Source organism: Pteropus vampyrus, unplaced genomic scaffold (assembly GCF_000151845.1).
Source record: "Pteropus vampyrus isolate Shadow unplaced genomic scaffold, Pvam_2.0 Scaffold32, whole genome shotgun sequence".
Taxonomy (NCBI): Eukaryota; Metazoa; Chordata; class Mammalia; order Chiroptera; family Pteropodidae; genus Pteropus; species Pteropus vampyrus.
Window position 1 is genome coordinate 9,348,380 of NW_011888813.1, and position 18,494 is coordinate 9,366,873.

An 18,494-nucleotide genomic window follows, 5' to 3' on the forward strand; every position below is an offset into this window, starting at 1 on the left:
TAGAGTTCGAGCAACAAAATGTTGTGATTAAATTCTCATTAGGCATACAATTTTCTGTAGAAGTCCATTCTGGGGGATTTGTCTTGGATAACAATCTTGAAAATCCAGATCATTAATAAGTTAAAACCCATCCAAAAAAAAACAAAGAGTGGGTGGGGAGGGGAGGGGTCAAAGAAGAAGAGAGAATACTTCCTATCTTATTCTACAGGCGAGCATTATCTTGACACCAAAGCTGGACAAGAAGTACCACCCCAAAAACTACAGACCAATACTCATTATAAATATAGATGCAAAAATCCTCAAGAAAATACTAGCAAACTGAATCCAACAGCATTTTAAAAGGATTATACACCACAATCAAGTGAGATTCATCCTAGGAATGCAAGAGCGGTTCAACATATAAAAATCAATCAATGTAATACATTATTAATGTGGAGGGAAAAAACAATCATCTCAATTGACACAGAAAAAGCATTTGACAAAATCCAATACACTTTTGTGATCCAAAATATTCAGAAAACTAGGAATACATTAGAACTCAACATCAAGACCATTTATGGAAAACCAGAGCTAACATTAAGCCCAACAGTGAAAGACTGGGAGCTTCCCCCCTGAGATCGGGAACAAGACAAGTACGCCTATGTTCACCACTGCTGTTCAACCTGTACTGGAAATTCTAGCTAGAGCAATTGGTAAGAGGAGAAACTAAAACTACCTCTATCTCTACGCACAGACGGCATGATCATGATCATTCATATGTTTGTGTGTGTGTGTGTGTGTATGTGTGCGCGCATGTGTATATATTCCTTCCCACCAAAAACAAAAAAAAAAAAAAACAGAGCTAATAAATTCAGCAAAATCACGGGGTGCAAGATCAACACGCAAAGATCAGTATGAATTCTACATACCAGGAATGAAAAATGAAATTAAGAAAATGATTCCATTTATAACAGCATTCAAAAAAATAAACATCTAAGAATAAAGTTAACTAAGGAAGTGAAAAGGCTTGTATACTGCACAACACAAAACACTGCTGTAAGAAATTAAATGGAAAGACATAGCATGTACATGGATTGGAACACTTACTATTGTTAAGCTAGCTAGATCACCTAAAGTGACCTGCAGATTCAAATGCAATCCCTATAAAAATTCCAACAGCCTTTTCACAGAAATGGAAAAGCCAGTTCTTCAATTCATATGGAATTACGAGTGTTCCAAAATAGCCAAAACAATATTGAAAAAGAACAAAACAATATTGAAAACTGTGGAGGACTCACATTTTCTGATTTTAAAACTTACTATACAAAGCTACCTTGTTCAAAACAACAAGGTACTGGTATAGAGAGAGACATACAGGCAAATGTTATAGAACCGAGTCCTGAAATGAAGCCACACATCTATGGTCATCTGATTTTAGACAAGGAGGCCAAGACCACTGAGTGCAGAAAAAAACAGTCTCTTCAAAAAATGGTTCTAGAACAACTGCAGATCCACATGCACAAGAATGAAGTTAGGTAGGACCCCTACACTTCACACCAACTGGGTCAACCGCTTAGACATAAGAACTATAAACTCTTTAAAAGAAAACATAGAGGTAAATCTTCATGACCTTGAATTTGGAAATGGATTCAGAGATATAACACCAAAAGCATGAGCAACAAAGGGAAAAAATAGATAAATCTGACTTCATCAAAATTAAAAACTGTGTGCATCAAAGGACCAAATCAAAAAAGTAAAAAGCCAAACTACAGAATGGGAGAAAATGTTTACAAATCATATATCTGATAAGGATCTACTAAGTATTTAAATTATATACAGAACTCTTATATAACAGCAAAAAAAGCAAACAACTCAATTAAAAATAATGAGCAAAGGACTGCAATAGATATTCCTTCAAAGAACATAAACAATTAGCGAACAAGCATATGAAAAGATGCTTCACTTCATTAGTCATCAGGGAAATGCAACTCAGAACCACAATGAGATACCACTACACACCCATTAGGATGGCTAGAATTTAAAACATAGAAAACTACAAGTGTTGTTGAGTGGGAATGTAAAATGGTTCGGCTGCTATGGAAAACAGTTAGGTGGTGCCTCAAAAGTTAAACATACAATCATCATATGACCCAGCAGTTCCACTCCTAGATATGTACCCAAAAGAACTGAAAAACAGGTACTCAAACCAATACATGTAGTACACGCATATTCCTAGCAGGACTATCTGCAATAGCAGAATAGCAGAAGGTGGAGTTGACTCAAATGCTCATCAGGAGGTGAAAGGATAAACCGATTGTGAAATCTACATACAATGAAATATTATTCAGCCATAAAAAAATGAAGCACTGATACATGCTAAAATGTGGATGATTTGCAAAAACATCATGCTAAAAGTAGCCAGATACAAAAGGTGATATATTGCATCATTCCATTTAAACAAAATATCCAGAACAGATAAATCCAGAGTTGTGAGGGGCTAGGAAGAACGGGGAGCAACCGCTTAATGGGTATGGAATTTCCTTTTAGGGCAATGACCATGTTTTGAAACTAAATAGAGGAGGTATTTTGAATGTACTAAATCACCAAATGGTTTACTTTAAAACCGTTAATTTTCTCATGTGAATTTCGTGTCAAGAAAAGATCTTTTTAAAGATCAGAAACACCCATAATTAAAATCAAGTACAGAACTTCAAAGCTTTATTTTTAAATGTTTAAATAGATCAAGTTCTTAAATAGTCTAAGAAAAAAAATGAGCCAGAAATAGATGAGCCTACCCATGAGTTAATTATATTTTGTTTTCTAACATCTATACTTAGGTCAAGATTTTGTACAGTTTGACAACTATCTGGCAACCCCAACTATGTGAACATAACACAGAATAGGCAAAAATATGTTTGAGTAATAAAAAAATATAGTCAGTTATAGAGTATTTGTCCCTTCTAAAGAAGAAATTTCTCCTCTTTTATGACCCTTTTTTAAAATTTCACACATACTTCTAATGAGTTTAGTGATTTGGTTATCCCATTCAAAGCCGATTTTTAAAATGACAAACTAAAAGAAAAAGGCTTTTTAAATAGCATGTTGGCAGCAGCAGAAAGTGATGGGTAATACTTTTTCAGCAAGAGAGCACATACACCCAAACAAAATCCTTCAAAAAAAAAAAGCTATAAAGAATTACAAAGACATAGTAGTCTGGAGTTATTTATAAAAGAAACAAATAACTCTAAACATTAATTAATCATGCATTTAACAACCACCAATGTTGCTAATAATTAGTCAGTGTCTTTTTGTTTAAGATAGATAAAGAAGTTTATAAATCTTTTCAAAGACTGGCATTAAAAATAGTTGTCTGGACTAAAGAGTAAGTCTTAGCTATTAGGCAAAGTATTGAAGATTGCTTCATTTCCCAAAGATAATAAGAAAAAAAAAAATCTTATTTTATATACAGCTTTATAGTTCTTTAGGCAATTCAATAGTGGTTCCATTACCTTACTTGTACATTCAAACATATTTTCCAAAGCCATAAAGGATATTTCAATTTTTGCTGTTTTGGTACCTGCTATTACATGTATTTGCTCTGGGGGCCTATGCCTGCAATTCCAATAGCTGCCACTAGTATGGTGTAGTGCAAAGAGCACTAGACTCAAGGCTTGGCTTGAGAGTCCTGGCTCCACCCTTCACCAGCTCTTGAGCAAAAGACACTTCCTCACCGTCTCAGTTTCTTTATAGGGAAAATAACATGGACCCTGTCTTCTTCAGAAAGTTGTGGTGAACTACTCTGTGATTTATAATTGTGCTGATAAAACTTAAAAGCACTCGTGTCATATTTACTAAGAGTACATCAATTTAGCAGATAGGATCTCTTCGGGTATGTCTGAGAAAAGAGAACAAAACTTGAGTTAAGCATGCTTCTTCCTTAAAAACATAACTGTCCAAATAACAGTCAAACTAATGTCTTCCTTTATTTGAAGTTAGGATATACCAAGACCTTTTTTTTTTAATATAAGAACTTTGGTACAAACAGGCTCTGTGTACCTTAAATATCAATTATTACCAGTTATTACATGGTCTAGGATAGTTTCTCAGACTCGTGTGTCTTCCTTGAATCCAAATCTGGGTTATGCATTTCCTGTATTGTTTATGGGCTTGGTTTAATTAGAGTAAAAATTTTCCCATAAACCAGCCTTTAATTATTGGCGTTCAGATCATGCCTCCCACCACTCCTTATCTAATGTGCCAGTACCTTTCCCAATAAGAATCCATGTGGCTTCTCTTTCTCCACAGTTCTGTCTACTCTCACTGGTGACCAAAGCAAGCTGACTTGACCTGTGGGAAACTCATTTCAATGGAATACTCTAAATAACTGAATCTTCTAGCATCTTCTAGATCAATTCCTAATTATCACTCAATAGATTTTTGTGAAACTTCCTCACTGTCAGATACTATTACATTTACCATTTCTTCCCAATTTTGTTCTGAACAAACATAGCAGTCATTTTCTTAAAGTTATTCGATGATTTTTTTTCGTAGCTGTTTAAAATTTTACTAGGTACTCGCCTAAAATTTTACAGATAACTGTGCCTGCTACATAAACTACAGTAAACACACAAGTTATGCAGTTACATAACTTGGCTTCTTCTCAGACAGGATATGGTTGACTTACTTTAAATGAACTAACATTTACTCAGAGAACAAAGTGATTTGGTAATTAAGCTTTTTATTTAAAGGAATAGATAGTTTACAAATTTTTGAGCTTGGCTAAAAGGTGTGTCCCAAATCACAGCCATCTAAAGACACACCAGCTATTAAAAGCAGGTCCAAATCCTGTCAGAAGGTAAACCCTTCCCTAATCCCCAAGTCATTTCTTGTCTAATTACTTTAAGAGTCTTTTTTAGTTGTACTATTTTTAAAACAGAGCAGAGGGACACACAAATTAGCTGGAGGGTTTTTTAAGCCATTGATGCACTGAGTTTGATAAAAGTTAATCCCATATAAAATTGCAACTATAATTTTATCCTGATGCTTTTCTTAGACTAGACAGAAGTCAGAAGGCTTTTCGTCAGGAAAGAGATGAGAGGAGATAGCACTAGATAAAGCCTATCCCAGGCAGAGATCATCTAACAAGGGTAGTTAACAAGTATTAACCTAATTCAAGCCCAGGGCTTACCTCTCCACTGAGTCTGTCATAAATAATGAAGCACCGTACTTCCTTCTTTTAACAGATAGTAAGTACAGTGGTCACATTGCCCCAAAGCAGATAGTATTTTTTCCCTTTCTGTTTAATTTTAAGCTATTTTCTTCTATTCTTGGTCAGATAGTATATATCTATTTTACAGGCAAGGTGATACTATACAATATCACTATATCCCAGCACATATGAGGATTCAAGAAAATAACAATCAATAGTACATCTTCATCTTCTAATTACACTGAAACTTTTTTTGAACTGAAGCCCAAGTAACTGAAGTCCTCAAATGACCAGATTTTTCTGCTGTTGTAACATTTAACTTTCAGTAAAGAGTCAAATGACAAGTCAATTTCAGGGATTTATTGAAAGAAAGTCCAAGGCATGAATTGGGATCACTATCTACATAGATGACTGCTCATTATCTTTTCTATTTACTATCCTGGACAAGATGCTATGAAGAATACAATGATTCCAAAACACAGTAAGATCATTCTTCAAAAAATATACTGTACTTTCTAAAAAAAATGGACTGACATCTTAGAGTAGACTCATCTACTCATTCAAAGACATCTTAGAGTAGACTCATCTACTCATTCAATGAATATTGACTGAACACCTACTATATGTCAAATGCTGTTCTGGTTGGTAGGGAGACGACACTGAAGAAAAGTACACAATTCCAGACATCAGATAGCTTACATTCCAGTGGGGAAAGAAAGACAAGCAAAATATATGGGAGGCCAGATACTGACAGTGCTAAGGAGAAAGATATTCAATTATAAGATTAAAACAATATTGACATGTTGTTAAAGGCTAAGCTAGGATTAAATGGGAAATGTTAGTATATACAGTTGACTACCCAAAAATGATAGATATAACTGAGATGTTACTGCACAGTTTCAATAAGGGCAAAGGCTGACATGCTCTATTTTGTACTACCGCATAAAAGGTCATTTTGTTTAGGACCCACATAACTGAAGGTAAACCAAGCCTCCCATTGTTCGACCATTTTAATTTTAGTTTGTTATATTACGAGGGCCATTTCTTACATCTCATTCCAACAAAGGAATCAGATAAATTTCTCTTTATTCAAATCTCCTAACCTTGGGCCTTTCCAGGCTTGCTTATTAGCTTAATTCACAAATGCCTATGTTTTAGGGCAATAGATAAATATTAACTGTTCTCTTTTTACTGAGAAGAGAGTAAAAAGGACAGATAACCTTAGCCTAATTTGGTCCGTATGCCAGTTTTTATATTTCAATTAGTTTAAAAGAAAACATTTTATTTCATGTTTGTTTGAACTCAAGACTTACTTATTCGTTTTATCTTGTCTTACCAAAGACAAGAAGTATGAGCAGTATTTTTAGAAGTTGTAACTGCACAATGTAAAAATGAAAAGAGCTGAAATGAGTATATTTAGAGGTAGCTGCTTATTTTTCTGACATTCAGTTTTGTCAGGTTAGAATTACAGTTGTTTCATATTACACAGAAATGGTTATGATGTGGTAATCATGGAGGGCCATAAAGAGATAAAGGGAATTAGAAAGAGGATTTTAGAACTACAAGTGAATATGGGCCTTAATACATTTTAAGAAAGAATCTAGTCATGATTAATTTCTATTGCCTGAAAGAATATTATCCGACATATTTTCTATTGCTTAAAAAAAAATACAGCAGCTGTACTGTTCTTTAGTATTACCAAAAGATGTGAGGATTATGAAAACAAGGAAGCTACTTTTGTGGTTAAAATACTAACAGATACACGTGAAGAAACTCCTAGACTTCTTTATTAAAATGTATACTTGTTTTCTTCATTAATCAAAGCTGGCAAACCATGGTTTCATTACACATGAAATAACTTTTTTTCCCACATATTTACAAGGTGGTTTTCTAGTTATAACAAATACTTCTTCCATGTACACAAATGCTCCAAGAAAACAATAAAGCTGTTGCCTTTTTTAATATAAAAATGCTATTTTCCCTTTTTTTATTAAAAATATAAAGTTCCATTTAACGAATGGCACATTTATGCTTTTAATAGATCTCAAGGCATGAAGGGTACATAACTCAGAAATATATTCAATATTTTTTAATTGTTCAAATATCATATACCAATTACATTTTAATCCAAAAAGTATTATTTAAAAATACGTAAGACATTTTCATCATATTTAAAAGTAGAATAAAAAAAAAAAATACATGCAAAAAAAAAAAGTAGAATATGGAGAACTAGCCATAAATATATATGTGCTATCAAGGATAATAAGAATTATTCTCTATTCATTATCCTATATCCAATTATGCTATATTAAAGGAATATAATGTCAAAAATCTCACCAAAAAAAAAAAAAAACCTAGACAATAAAGGTTAAACGACAGAATCATGACCTGAAGGAGAGGAATTAAAAATGGAACAATTTATGGTGGCCCTGTCCCCGTGCCTGTAATTCATAGACGACAGAATGAAAACACTGAGATGGTATAAACTGCTCTGACGGGGAAATACAGCTGTGCACACAGCAGTTCAATCGCAGCTGTCCAGCTCCATCAGTAAAGGCGAGAACTTCGATGGGCTCACCGGTTCACCCATGTTTTCTCTTTTGGATGTAGATTCTGACTCTAGAAGCCCCCAAGTTCATCCAACAGCAGTGTAACCAGATATTGCTTTGGAAAATCTCTCCGCAGGGAAGTCTCCTGGGGTGTATTTCATCAGCCTGATACTTCCGACTCTGCCAGGGAACAAGCTCATAGAAGGCTTCCTATCAAACAGCTCTGGCCTCAGCACTCCAGGCATTCCTAACCTTGTTTTGCTAGCCTAGTCATGATTCATGTTCCTTCTCAGGCTTGTCTTTCTTTGCCTGATGTGACTTTAGAAACTTATTTTAAGCAAGATAATAAATGGTAGTAATTAAAATAAGTGATAACAAATATCTCAAGAGTACTTAAAACAATCTCCATCAGATCTGGGAGGCTGCGATGTACCAGGTTGTCCTTAAGGACACCAGCTCCATAACAGGGCACCTGTCACTTGCCCAGGGTTACATATTAGGAAGAAAGATGCCGATCCAAGGAGCCAGAAGAATTACTCCAGTTGTGGTTTTTGCCATGTAACCATGAGCAAGTTACTTAACACCTCTGAGTCTCGGTTTATCTATCTGTAAAATGGAGATGAGAATAATAGTGCCTCACTCACAGGATTGTTGAGGATGAAAATAAGCAAAAAAAACATTTAAAGCACTTAGAAGAGTGTCTCACATGCAATAAGTGCTCAAGTAATATTAGATCTATTATCATAGTTTTCAAGACCCCGTAAATGTTATAAGATCTCATAGTATAGGAAATTCTACATCTACATACTTCCTTCACGAAGAGGGCTTTGTCTCTGGTAACTTTTCCTTTCCTTTCTCTTTTCCTTTTAAAATAAATTATTAGAAAATATCAACACTTAGATCGCTTATCTTTAGGAAAATGGAAATGGCTCAATGGAAAAGTAGAGTGCTGTTGAGGGAAAACTGCTAACCCTGGAGCTGGAAGACCTAACTTCTAGCTGGGGGCTGTCGCTGGCTCGTCAACCCAGCCACACCCAGCGACTACAGTAGTGTACAGTGAAGTCTGCATTCTGGTGGTGGGTGACAGATATCATATGCATAATAATATCATTTTAGATATAGTCTTCATTACTAAACATGCTTCATTTTTCTTTCTGTTATATTGTAATATAGAATTTATGAGTGTTCTTTCCCTTAAGTCACTATTCAAATGTAAATTTGACTTCAAAATAGGTGCCAATAATAAAAATACAGACAAGTCAAATATGCTCTTGTGCAAATATTATCTGTAAGCGCAAAATGTGAGTGAATGGAAATTAAGGTTATTTTCTAGATATTTCACACAAAACTCTGGGAGGAAAAAAAGGATGTGATAGTGACTCTTAATTCCCAATGCTGTAGCTCTGAATTTAATTGGCTGACTTAATAACACCACCTCGGAAGCAGACTAGTCTGGGTGGTGAGCACTCAACAGAGTATACAGATGTCACATTACAAAGTTGTACATCTGGAATTTATATGTTATTAACCAATGTTACCCCAATAACTTTAACAAAAATTAAAATAACACCTCAAGTCACTTTTCTCCAATTTATTTTTTCTAAGTAAATTATTCCAACTAACAAATTTACATGACACAAAAGAAAATGAAAATGGCTAACGAAAAAGAACTTTACACTAAAAATACAGAGTTGCCAGCTAAGAAGAATCCTACATTAGGACCTCTCCTAGGTCTAGACATTACCCTTCTTTGGTCCACTCTATCACTGAGATGGTGGGTAGAGGAAGGAAGTCAATTATGCCCAGGGTTCAATCAAACATACGTAAAGCATATCGTCCAGTGTTCGGTGCATGGTCAGTACCCAACAAATAGCTATCATCTTACTGTCACATGCAACTGTATCACACACAAACGAATCCGGAAAAGTTAAATTGGTTTCCTCGGGTCACACAAGTAGTGTGCAGGGATTTAAACCCAAGTTCATCTGGCACTGAACTCTACTGTGTTGCCTATAAAACCCTGCTTTGCCAACTGCAGCTGAATTTAATGGTACAAAGTTCAATCTGCTGAAAATTCACGTAACACTGAAATTCATTTATGAAGTCGAAGTCTGAGCCACTTAAATAATTGTAACAGGACTGAGCAAAGACAAGTTGTTTTAATATGCACAAAGAAAATAAGTCGCTGCCACCCAGCATGAAATTACTTGTATATTTTCTTACCCTGCTCAGTTTGAGCTTGTTCAGAAATAACACAATTACTCTGTCCTATTTATATTGCACAGCTTTTAGTGATTTCATTTGGGTAATCTACTATAGAAAGTGGTACAAACCCCTGACAGAAAAGTTATTTCTATGACACACTGCTTCTTTCCATACAGAATTTGTGACATGCACAGTTTCTTCCACTGAAATTAACAACTTAAGCTAATTCTTAAAAGTTTAAAAATGACTCTGGATATCCTAACAGTTCATTAAGTGATAAATCTGACATTTATTTATGAACAAACTGCTTGGAGAACCAAACAGGAAAATATTTGCTAAATCAGCTGTTGTGTATCAGTTTGATGTGATTTCGAATCCACTTATTCCTGACGAAAACTGAAAGTTGCTTTTAGCAGTGAAGTTGTTCTGATCTAACGACGAAGTTGTTTTCGATGTAAGAGTGAGGCGGGCTGTGCCAGGACATCACCACCTCATGGGCTGTCATTGACAAGCACTCAGTAGCTCAGGTGCTGAGATACCGCTGGGGCTCATCGATAAGAACATGTGAAGAAACAACCATGGCAAGGGGAGATTTAGTGTGTCAATACCAAGAATTTGTGAGGACTCTTCGGGAGCGCTCGGTCTGGGCAAGGCTACCCTCTGCTGAGCTAAACAGCTTTCCAAAGACCTCTGGGGCATTAACTCCTGCCATGGCAAAGGTGACTCCCCAGCAGCGGCCGAAGGTAAGCAGGGGCTCCACGAAGAACATCTTGCCCATCAACACCACCCCTTCATTCTCAGCAGCGTGCTCTAGCAACAAGGGACTTTTACTGTTGCCCTGGCAGCTGGGTATCAGCTCTGTTGGCCAAGCTGAGTATCAGCTTGTAAAAGGTAGATCTCAATGAAATTCAGACTTTTTTTTTTTTTTCATTTCCCCTTGCCCGGAGCAATAGTGTTATTAATTTGTCATTGCTTTGGAATATGTTATTTCTTGATTGGCTTATTAAGAGACATGATTCTGCATGTTATTGGCATGTGAAATTCCCACAGTGAACCTGGCAGACGGACTTAGTCTTGGAGCATAATTTTGTCCCCCTAAACGAAAGACACTAGCATGTCATTAAGAAAGTGATATGAGCAAAGGACTTGCTAATAGAAAAGAAAATAGCATGTTTAGGTAGGGTATGTATCTGACAAGAAGGATGAAGTATAAGGCTCAACAAATGGCCAGGGAATTTGGTTAATGCATAAAGGAAACATGAGTTATCCATTTATTCACTGAAGAACTGTCACCACATCTACTGCTTTACTGCTTGGTGGGCACTCAGGCTGTCTGGTAGGGAAGACAGACATGGCTCTATCAACAGAGGTGCAATGAAGGAATCTCATTCACAGCCTCCTCCCTTTCCTCCTTGAAAGAAGCTTTTTTCCTTAACAGTAAGTTGCTCCAGGGAGGAAATGAATACTCCAATGACCTTTTCTGAAATCTGATGATCCAGGCCATTCAAGAAGAACATATGTGGGGGAAGGAGGGGCAGGGTACACTTTAGAGGCAAGTCATTTTCTTAAAAATATGAAGGTTTTGAACTGCTCACGTTCCATCCTACCAGCACCTTCATTCTGGAGAAAGATTAGGTAAGAATCTGTTAAGCCGAGAAAAGGGGAAAGATTGTCTCATCCAAGAGGCTTCTAGGCCCACAGCCTGAGTTCACTGATGGATGGGGGGGAGGGGAGAGGTGTTATCCATGAACCACCTGAAATTGTATGCAAAATTCTGCATTTTCATCAGATTCTCAATGGGTCCGAGACTCCTCTAGCCTTAAAAGTCAAAGGTCAAGCAGAGTTCTGACAGATAAAATCTCAAATTCTGGTTCTTTTGTTTATTAGCTGTGCAATCATCCAGATTACTAGAGTAAATCACTCAATTTTTCAGAACTTCAGTTTCCTCATTTCGAAATGGAAAAGATAATGCCTAACTCACTGTGAGGATTAAACAAGATAAGGCACATACAGCTTCCAGCACAATAATGTCCATATACCCAGAAGGATAGCAGAAAGCTGTTAAAGTTTGTAGTATTATAAAGTGTGAAATCTGACGACACATACACCAAAGACAGTGAAAGACTTTAGAGCCCCCAAAACACTATCAGTTTCTTATGTCTGCCATTTTGTAACTCCACTCACAAACCTCTTCATATCAGCAAATTCATACTTAATTCCATATGGTCATGAGACTGCACTATTGTGGCAGATTGTTGGTGAGAGAGATTCAAGGACACCTTCAATGTCTCTTAGGTGAAAAGTCCCAAACTGGGAGATTAACATCTCAAACTATAAGCCCTTCTTTTCATTAGAATGAGGCGAAGGTTGCATAATACTTCATTACTTTAAGTAAACGGGTTTCCGAATTCTGTAATATCTTGTCTGATGATATATGAGTTATTCTAAAATGCAAATCTCCATGTTTGTATAATTCCTCTACTTGTTTATATGGCTGGTTTATATGAAATAGGAAAAGTAACAGCTAATCTAAAATTCAAGAAATATCCTTGCTCATTCATAATCAGTTTTGGACTTTGAAAGACTTCTTTAAAAGACTTCTTTATCTAGATGAAGAGGCCAATCTAAGATTTATATTTGCTTCAGATGGTCTAACTAAAGATATTTACTGATCCATGTCCATAGGTCAATCTTATTGGTTTTATAACATACATACCTGAATGAATAACTACTCAGCCCGAAAGGTTAAAAAGTTTGCATGTATTACACTTTTACCTTATACATATTTCAGCTATTTTTAGAGTCCGAATGAAAACAGCAAGTACAGAAGGAAATGCGCATGAAATTCTTGAGGTCTACTCAGGTAACAGTCAAGATAAGGTCAGTGGATATTTGGAATACCTGAGACACTGATTTAAAATAAAACACTCTGGCAGCCAAGAACACTTTCTAAAGTTGCGCTTGAGAGTAATGACTTGCATCATATGCTTTATTCCTCTCTATTCCAACAAATCCCTTAGCCAAAAAATTTCCCCATCGGCCAGAAAACACTATGAGAAGAATCTGTTCAAAAGTTCAGCAAAGTTGACATTCTCTTGACATAGTAATCTACCTCAGGGAGTCACTCAAACTAGATCATTTTCTAAGTGCTTCAAAAGAAGCCCCAGAGTGAAAAAGAAAAGTGTCTAAAGAAAAGAGTGCTTTTTACCTGTGATCAAAGTTTTGTAAATGTCTAGCTTTCTCCAGGAAATTAAATCACACAGCAAATAAAAGCTGACTTAACAGAACTGTTTTCCATGTTTATCAACCTAAATTCAAAAAAAAAAAAAAAGAATCTTAATTTTAAAACTAAGTATACATTTATTCAGCGACTACGTACTGTAAGGTACAAGGCGCTATTCTAGTCACCGGTGATGGAACAGTCCTACGCTGAAGGAGCTTACATTCTGAAGAATAAAAACTTGACATATGGGTGATGCACTTCAAATCCAACTTAAAAACATTTTCTGAAGGTCTGTGATAAACCACAAGAGAGAAACCAAATAACAAAGGCTATAATTATAATTTTAAAATGAGAGGATATAGTAAGAACTTCCAAATTTTGCTAGACTTTTCACCCTATTCAACAAAATGCTTTGGAGATAATTTTAGGGATAGCTGAGTACTGATCTCAACTTAAAATTGTAGTTATGCTCGTATGCGAAATATATAGGCAACAGTGAGGATCCTTGTTCCCCTTCACACACATGAACACTCGGAAATAGATGAAAGAAAACTGCCCTCTAAAATCTAAGTAATAAAACCGATACATAATGTATCATAGCAAAAACATGATAAAGTTATCTTCGAAAGGCTTTCAGAGTTTTATAATTTCACTGTTCTTTAACTGGAGATTTTAAAAGTAAAAAAACAAAAACAAAAACTCCAACCATATATAAATTTCAGCTTAATAAGAATATTAAGATAAAGGTAGGTGCCTTGTACAAGAAATAATAGTTTGCAATGAATCTAATTAAAACCCATGACGACATGATAAAAATTTAATTATCAAATATAATATAAAATTGCAAAAGAATTCTTGAGAAATATAAAGCTTAATCCAAAATTTCATAAAAATTTTTTTAATCCTAGGAGTTAGGTCGAGGACAAGAGAGGATAGGCTAATACAGAAGTAAAAGCCTAGTGAAGCTCTTTTTTGAGGGCAATGAGGCAGCAAGTGACATTGTACAAATTAATTTCAGCTGACATCAAAAACAGAGGTTCAAACATGACTGCCAAATTGCAATGTATACTAAAATTTTAACAGTTTAGTACTGTAAGAAGTGGCCACTATACTTGTTGGTACTATAAGAATATTTTATAAACAAGCCTGTACTCTCTTAGTAAAAGGAAGAAACATATTTACAAGAGTTAATCTGAAGAGAAGTTGATCAGTGCACGCAACATGCTAATGGAAGTCACAAATAATGACAGTAATTGAAGAGCAATCCTTACTGAGTTCCCTAAATGCCAGGTCCTCATAATCACCATCAAGTAGATACTATTGTTATCCCCAATTAAGTAATTTGCTCAAGGTCACAGAACTGATAGGTGACAGCACTGGTCTTTCTGATTCCAGTGGCAAATGTCTTAACCACTCTGTTACAAACAGCCTTCTCAAGAGGAAGAGCCCACCTAAGCACTGCCCAGAAAGAGTACCAGACTCTAAGGAGCTCGTCTGGTCTCAGAGACACTACCATTCCCCTCATGAAGATATGTAAGGTTTTCAGGGCGACCTCCCTGCTCTGATTCTATGCTCACCCAGCGACTTCTGCTTTGCTCTGGCTCCCACGTGGCTTGCCTACAGAGAGACCGTGGCCTGGCTAGTGGGCACACATACTTGGCAACACGGGGCAGTTCCATACCTTGGAGTTAATTACTAAACTTGCATTTTGGTTTTACATATCACTCTCAGTAAGCAGGGGTAACACAGGTCTCAGTTCCTGAGACGTTAGGTTTTTAAGCCTCACCACCTCACTCCAGACTGTGCTGATTTCACGAAGGTCACGCTGCCTTGTGGGAGTGGCTGTGCCCAGCTGACACCCTCTTGTCTTACCACCGCCACCCAGCCTCTGTAACGTATACTTTCCAAATTGGAGAGAAAGTTTTCTAATTCCTCATAAATTCTATAAAACTAAGACTTTCACAGCATCTCTTGGAAAAGCGTTGTGAAATTCAGAATGAATGATTCAGAGAATTTCAATGTCTCTCTGCGAGGCTGTTGCTATAATGAACAATATTTTCCCATGAGGATAATTTTTCTCCCTTTTTAAAAGTCACTTTCCATAGTTCAAATATGGTGAACTTAGAAAAAAGTTAACGATCTAAGTCAACTAAATTGAAAATAAGTATATTAACCTGTTTTTAGTTTCTTAATGCATTATAAAATAGACACTCAAAAAAAAAAGACTAACGAGTAAGTATTATATACCCACACATCCTGCTTACTAAAATACTACCGATAAGAGTTGAAGCCCCTGGGTTTAGCGTTATAATGGCATTATTGTGTAACCTTTATAATTATCATTATAGAAGTGAAATAGTATTCACCTGGCAAGAAAAATAAAAACTTCCTCTCCCCCAATTTAAATATGAGTGGTAGCAAAGCTTATCAGGCAAATCTATATGCTATGAAAATTCTGAGTTGGCTTGATGGAAGAATAGTGCAAGATAACACACATATTAATATCTCGGTATGATTCACATAAGTGATGTATGGACACAAACTCAGAACAGGTGTTGCTGACTATTTCTGAACCATCATTCAGCAGGATTAAGCCTGGGGCTTGAGCCAACTGTCTACAAGCTACAGAGCACAGCTTCTGAAGCTCTGAAGGGAAAAGTTTGCTATACAAACTACTTTCTAACCTTGACTGTCGTTAAACAACTTAAAATGGCAGAACAGCCTGTCTAGGGGTAAGACATTTTCTAGGTATCACATCTGTTCCCTCTCAAAGCACTCTCTCCTGTTAAAAATCAGTATCTTTATATACCCACAGTAATATGAGGATGCTGGTTCCTGAGTCTGATAACCTCAAACAAGGGATCGAAACTTCTCTGGACTTCCTGACTAATAGAGAAGGAAACCAATGCTTGTGGGTTCAGTTCAACCTGTATTTACTGAGCACATTCCATGCCGGGTATTCTGAGTACAAAAATAAATTAACCACAGTTCCTCAAGAAGTTGACTATGTAGTGGTTTTAGGCAGACCCTGTGCATGAGGAAGAAATTACAGGAAAAAGAAGCTGAAATAGAAAAAATGGGTGAAGGAAGCGAAAAATACGGAATAAATGCGAGTTAGCAGGAGTGGTCACAGAAGCCAGCTCTCCTGGATTACTTTCTCCTACTACGGCTGCTCCATCTCCATCTCCAACTCCATCTCCTTTTAAGACTCTCCCTTCTCTACTCAACTCTGAAGGGTCTGCCACTTCTTTTTCTCTCCTGGATTGCCTCATACCCTCACCCAGCTTTAACTGGCCTCAGCTGATGATTCCAAAATCTCGTTCCTCCAGCCTGGATTCTCAGCTGAGTTCCAGACTCGCAGGTGCCTCTGCCTGCTCAACATCTCAACCAGCATCTCAATGTCAGCACTTCCAGAACTGAACTCAACATACACCTCTCCTTATCCCCTTCAAACCTACCCTTCCTTTTACGTTTCCTCTCTCTGTTATGGTCCCCGCCATTTACCAGAATCCTGACTATCAACCTGGAGCCCTGGCCAGCCCTTCCCCCAACACGCCACAGGTACATCCTGAATATCTCCAGATTCCACCCACTTCTCTCCATCCCCATCCAATTCCAGGTGACCACCGCCTGCATCACAGCTACTCCTTTCTAATCATTCTCCAGAGCTTACTCTTTGCATAAAACAATACCATACCCCTGTTTCAAAACCCTTCACTAACTTCCCTATTACTTCAGGACAAGCACAAAAACTTGAACAAAACCCCATATTACATGGCCCCTGGTTTCAGCCTTTCCTCTACACACTTTAGGCTCCAAATAGATCACCTGCCTCATGTCTTTGGCCGTGTCCAGTTCCTTTAATGAAAGTCTTTTCCAGCTCCTGATAGGACCACCCTGCCCCATCCTTCAGGTGTCAGCTCAGACATCACTTGCCCTGGGAAGCTTTCCCTTTGCTGCCTTTCCCATTGTCTAGAGCACCCGCCACTTCCCCTATTGGGTCTGTTTTCTTACTGGTATCAACACAAGGGTAAGCTCCTAATACACATGTGCTTGGCACTTGTCTTCGATATTGAGTCATCAAATGATTGTATGGTCTCACAGGGCACAGTTTATTCCTGACATTTTATGAAATAAAACATCACTGGGATTTCCAGTTAGGAATATAACATGGGCATTTGTGTGGAATAACCAGTTTCTTCCTCTTGCCCTAGAACCAGGCAACCAAAGGCTGGGTTTAATTAGAGCTCTATTCTTCATGGGCCATACATAGTGTTTTAAATTTAAAATATCATGTGGATACTTGAAGACTCCACAGCTTCCTAGTAACTAGATTAGGGGTTTTCCAGGACAAACCTCCTTATTATAACAGACTAGTTATTAGAGCATGGTTTTACGTACACATTAAGTCACACAACCACTCTGAAGGTTAAGCTCCACTGAGGCTCAGATGAGGGAACTGGAGCCCAGAGATGTCATATAACTTGCCCAAGGTTAAACAACTAGTTGGTGAGGAAACCAGAATTCACACTCAGGCAACATGTCTCTAGAATCTTAGCCTGGCCTGTGGAAAACAATGTTGAATGACTGAGTGACTGAATGAAATCAGTAAACTGTACTAGATCAAGATGACCCATTTGGGATCATATTAGAAAACGGGAACTTGATAATCCCAAATGTATTCATATTTGATTTTGACTTACATTTTGGGGGGAACATATAAACATTTTCAAAACTCAGGCACTATTAATTCTCTTATGGGGTAACCCCAAGGAAAGACCTCTTGATCTGTATCTATTTCTGCTTCATGGGAAGGTGGGCTTGCTGGCTCAACTCAGATATCATGGCTAGGGACGTGCTTTGAGAACGCACAGCCAGCATGCATTAAAACAGCTGAGAAGTAAGGAGCGAAGCCAGGCCAGAGAAGCTGGCAGACTTTTTTGCGGCTTACCTCCCGTAGCTCCAGCCTTTGGGCCACGGCCTCCAGGCTCTCCTGGCCAGTGCTCTCCACAGACAGGGTGAACTCCACAAACTCGTTATTGAGCAGTTGGATCCGCGCAACCAGGCAGCTCTTGCTGGACACCGTGTAGCGCCGGGTGCGTTTCAGTTTCAAACCAAATGGCAGTGGCATCTTCTCTCTTCAGGAGTGAAGGGGTAAAGAGGGAAAAGCGCCGCCAGCAATGTAGTGGTGGTGATGGAGGAAGGGGGCAATCCTTTGCTGCCGGGAGGAGTACTTTACAGTCTCCCGCTGCTCACCCAGCAGCTGCTGCCTCCATTAAAATGCAACTGAGTCTCCAAAGGCCAGGTGAAGGGAGCATCCACGCCAGTG

At 37.4% G+C, this 18,494-nt stretch overlaps 1 protein-coding gene across 1 annotated transcript in view; it reads right to left on the reverse strand.

Annotated features, from left to right (window-relative positions):
• The window catches only part of PTPN21 (protein tyrosine phosphatase, non-receptor type 21), a 60,168-nt gene extending 41,674 nt beyond the window's left edge, over positions 1 to 18,494 (reverse strand). The window contains exon 1 of the mRNA XM_011357123.2: positions 18,117 to 18,494. Coding sequence (XP_011355425.1) covers positions 18,117 to 18,296 — 180 coding nt within the window. The 5' untranslated portion in view covers positions 18,297 to 18,494. The remainder of the gene's footprint in view (positions 1 to 18,116) is intronic.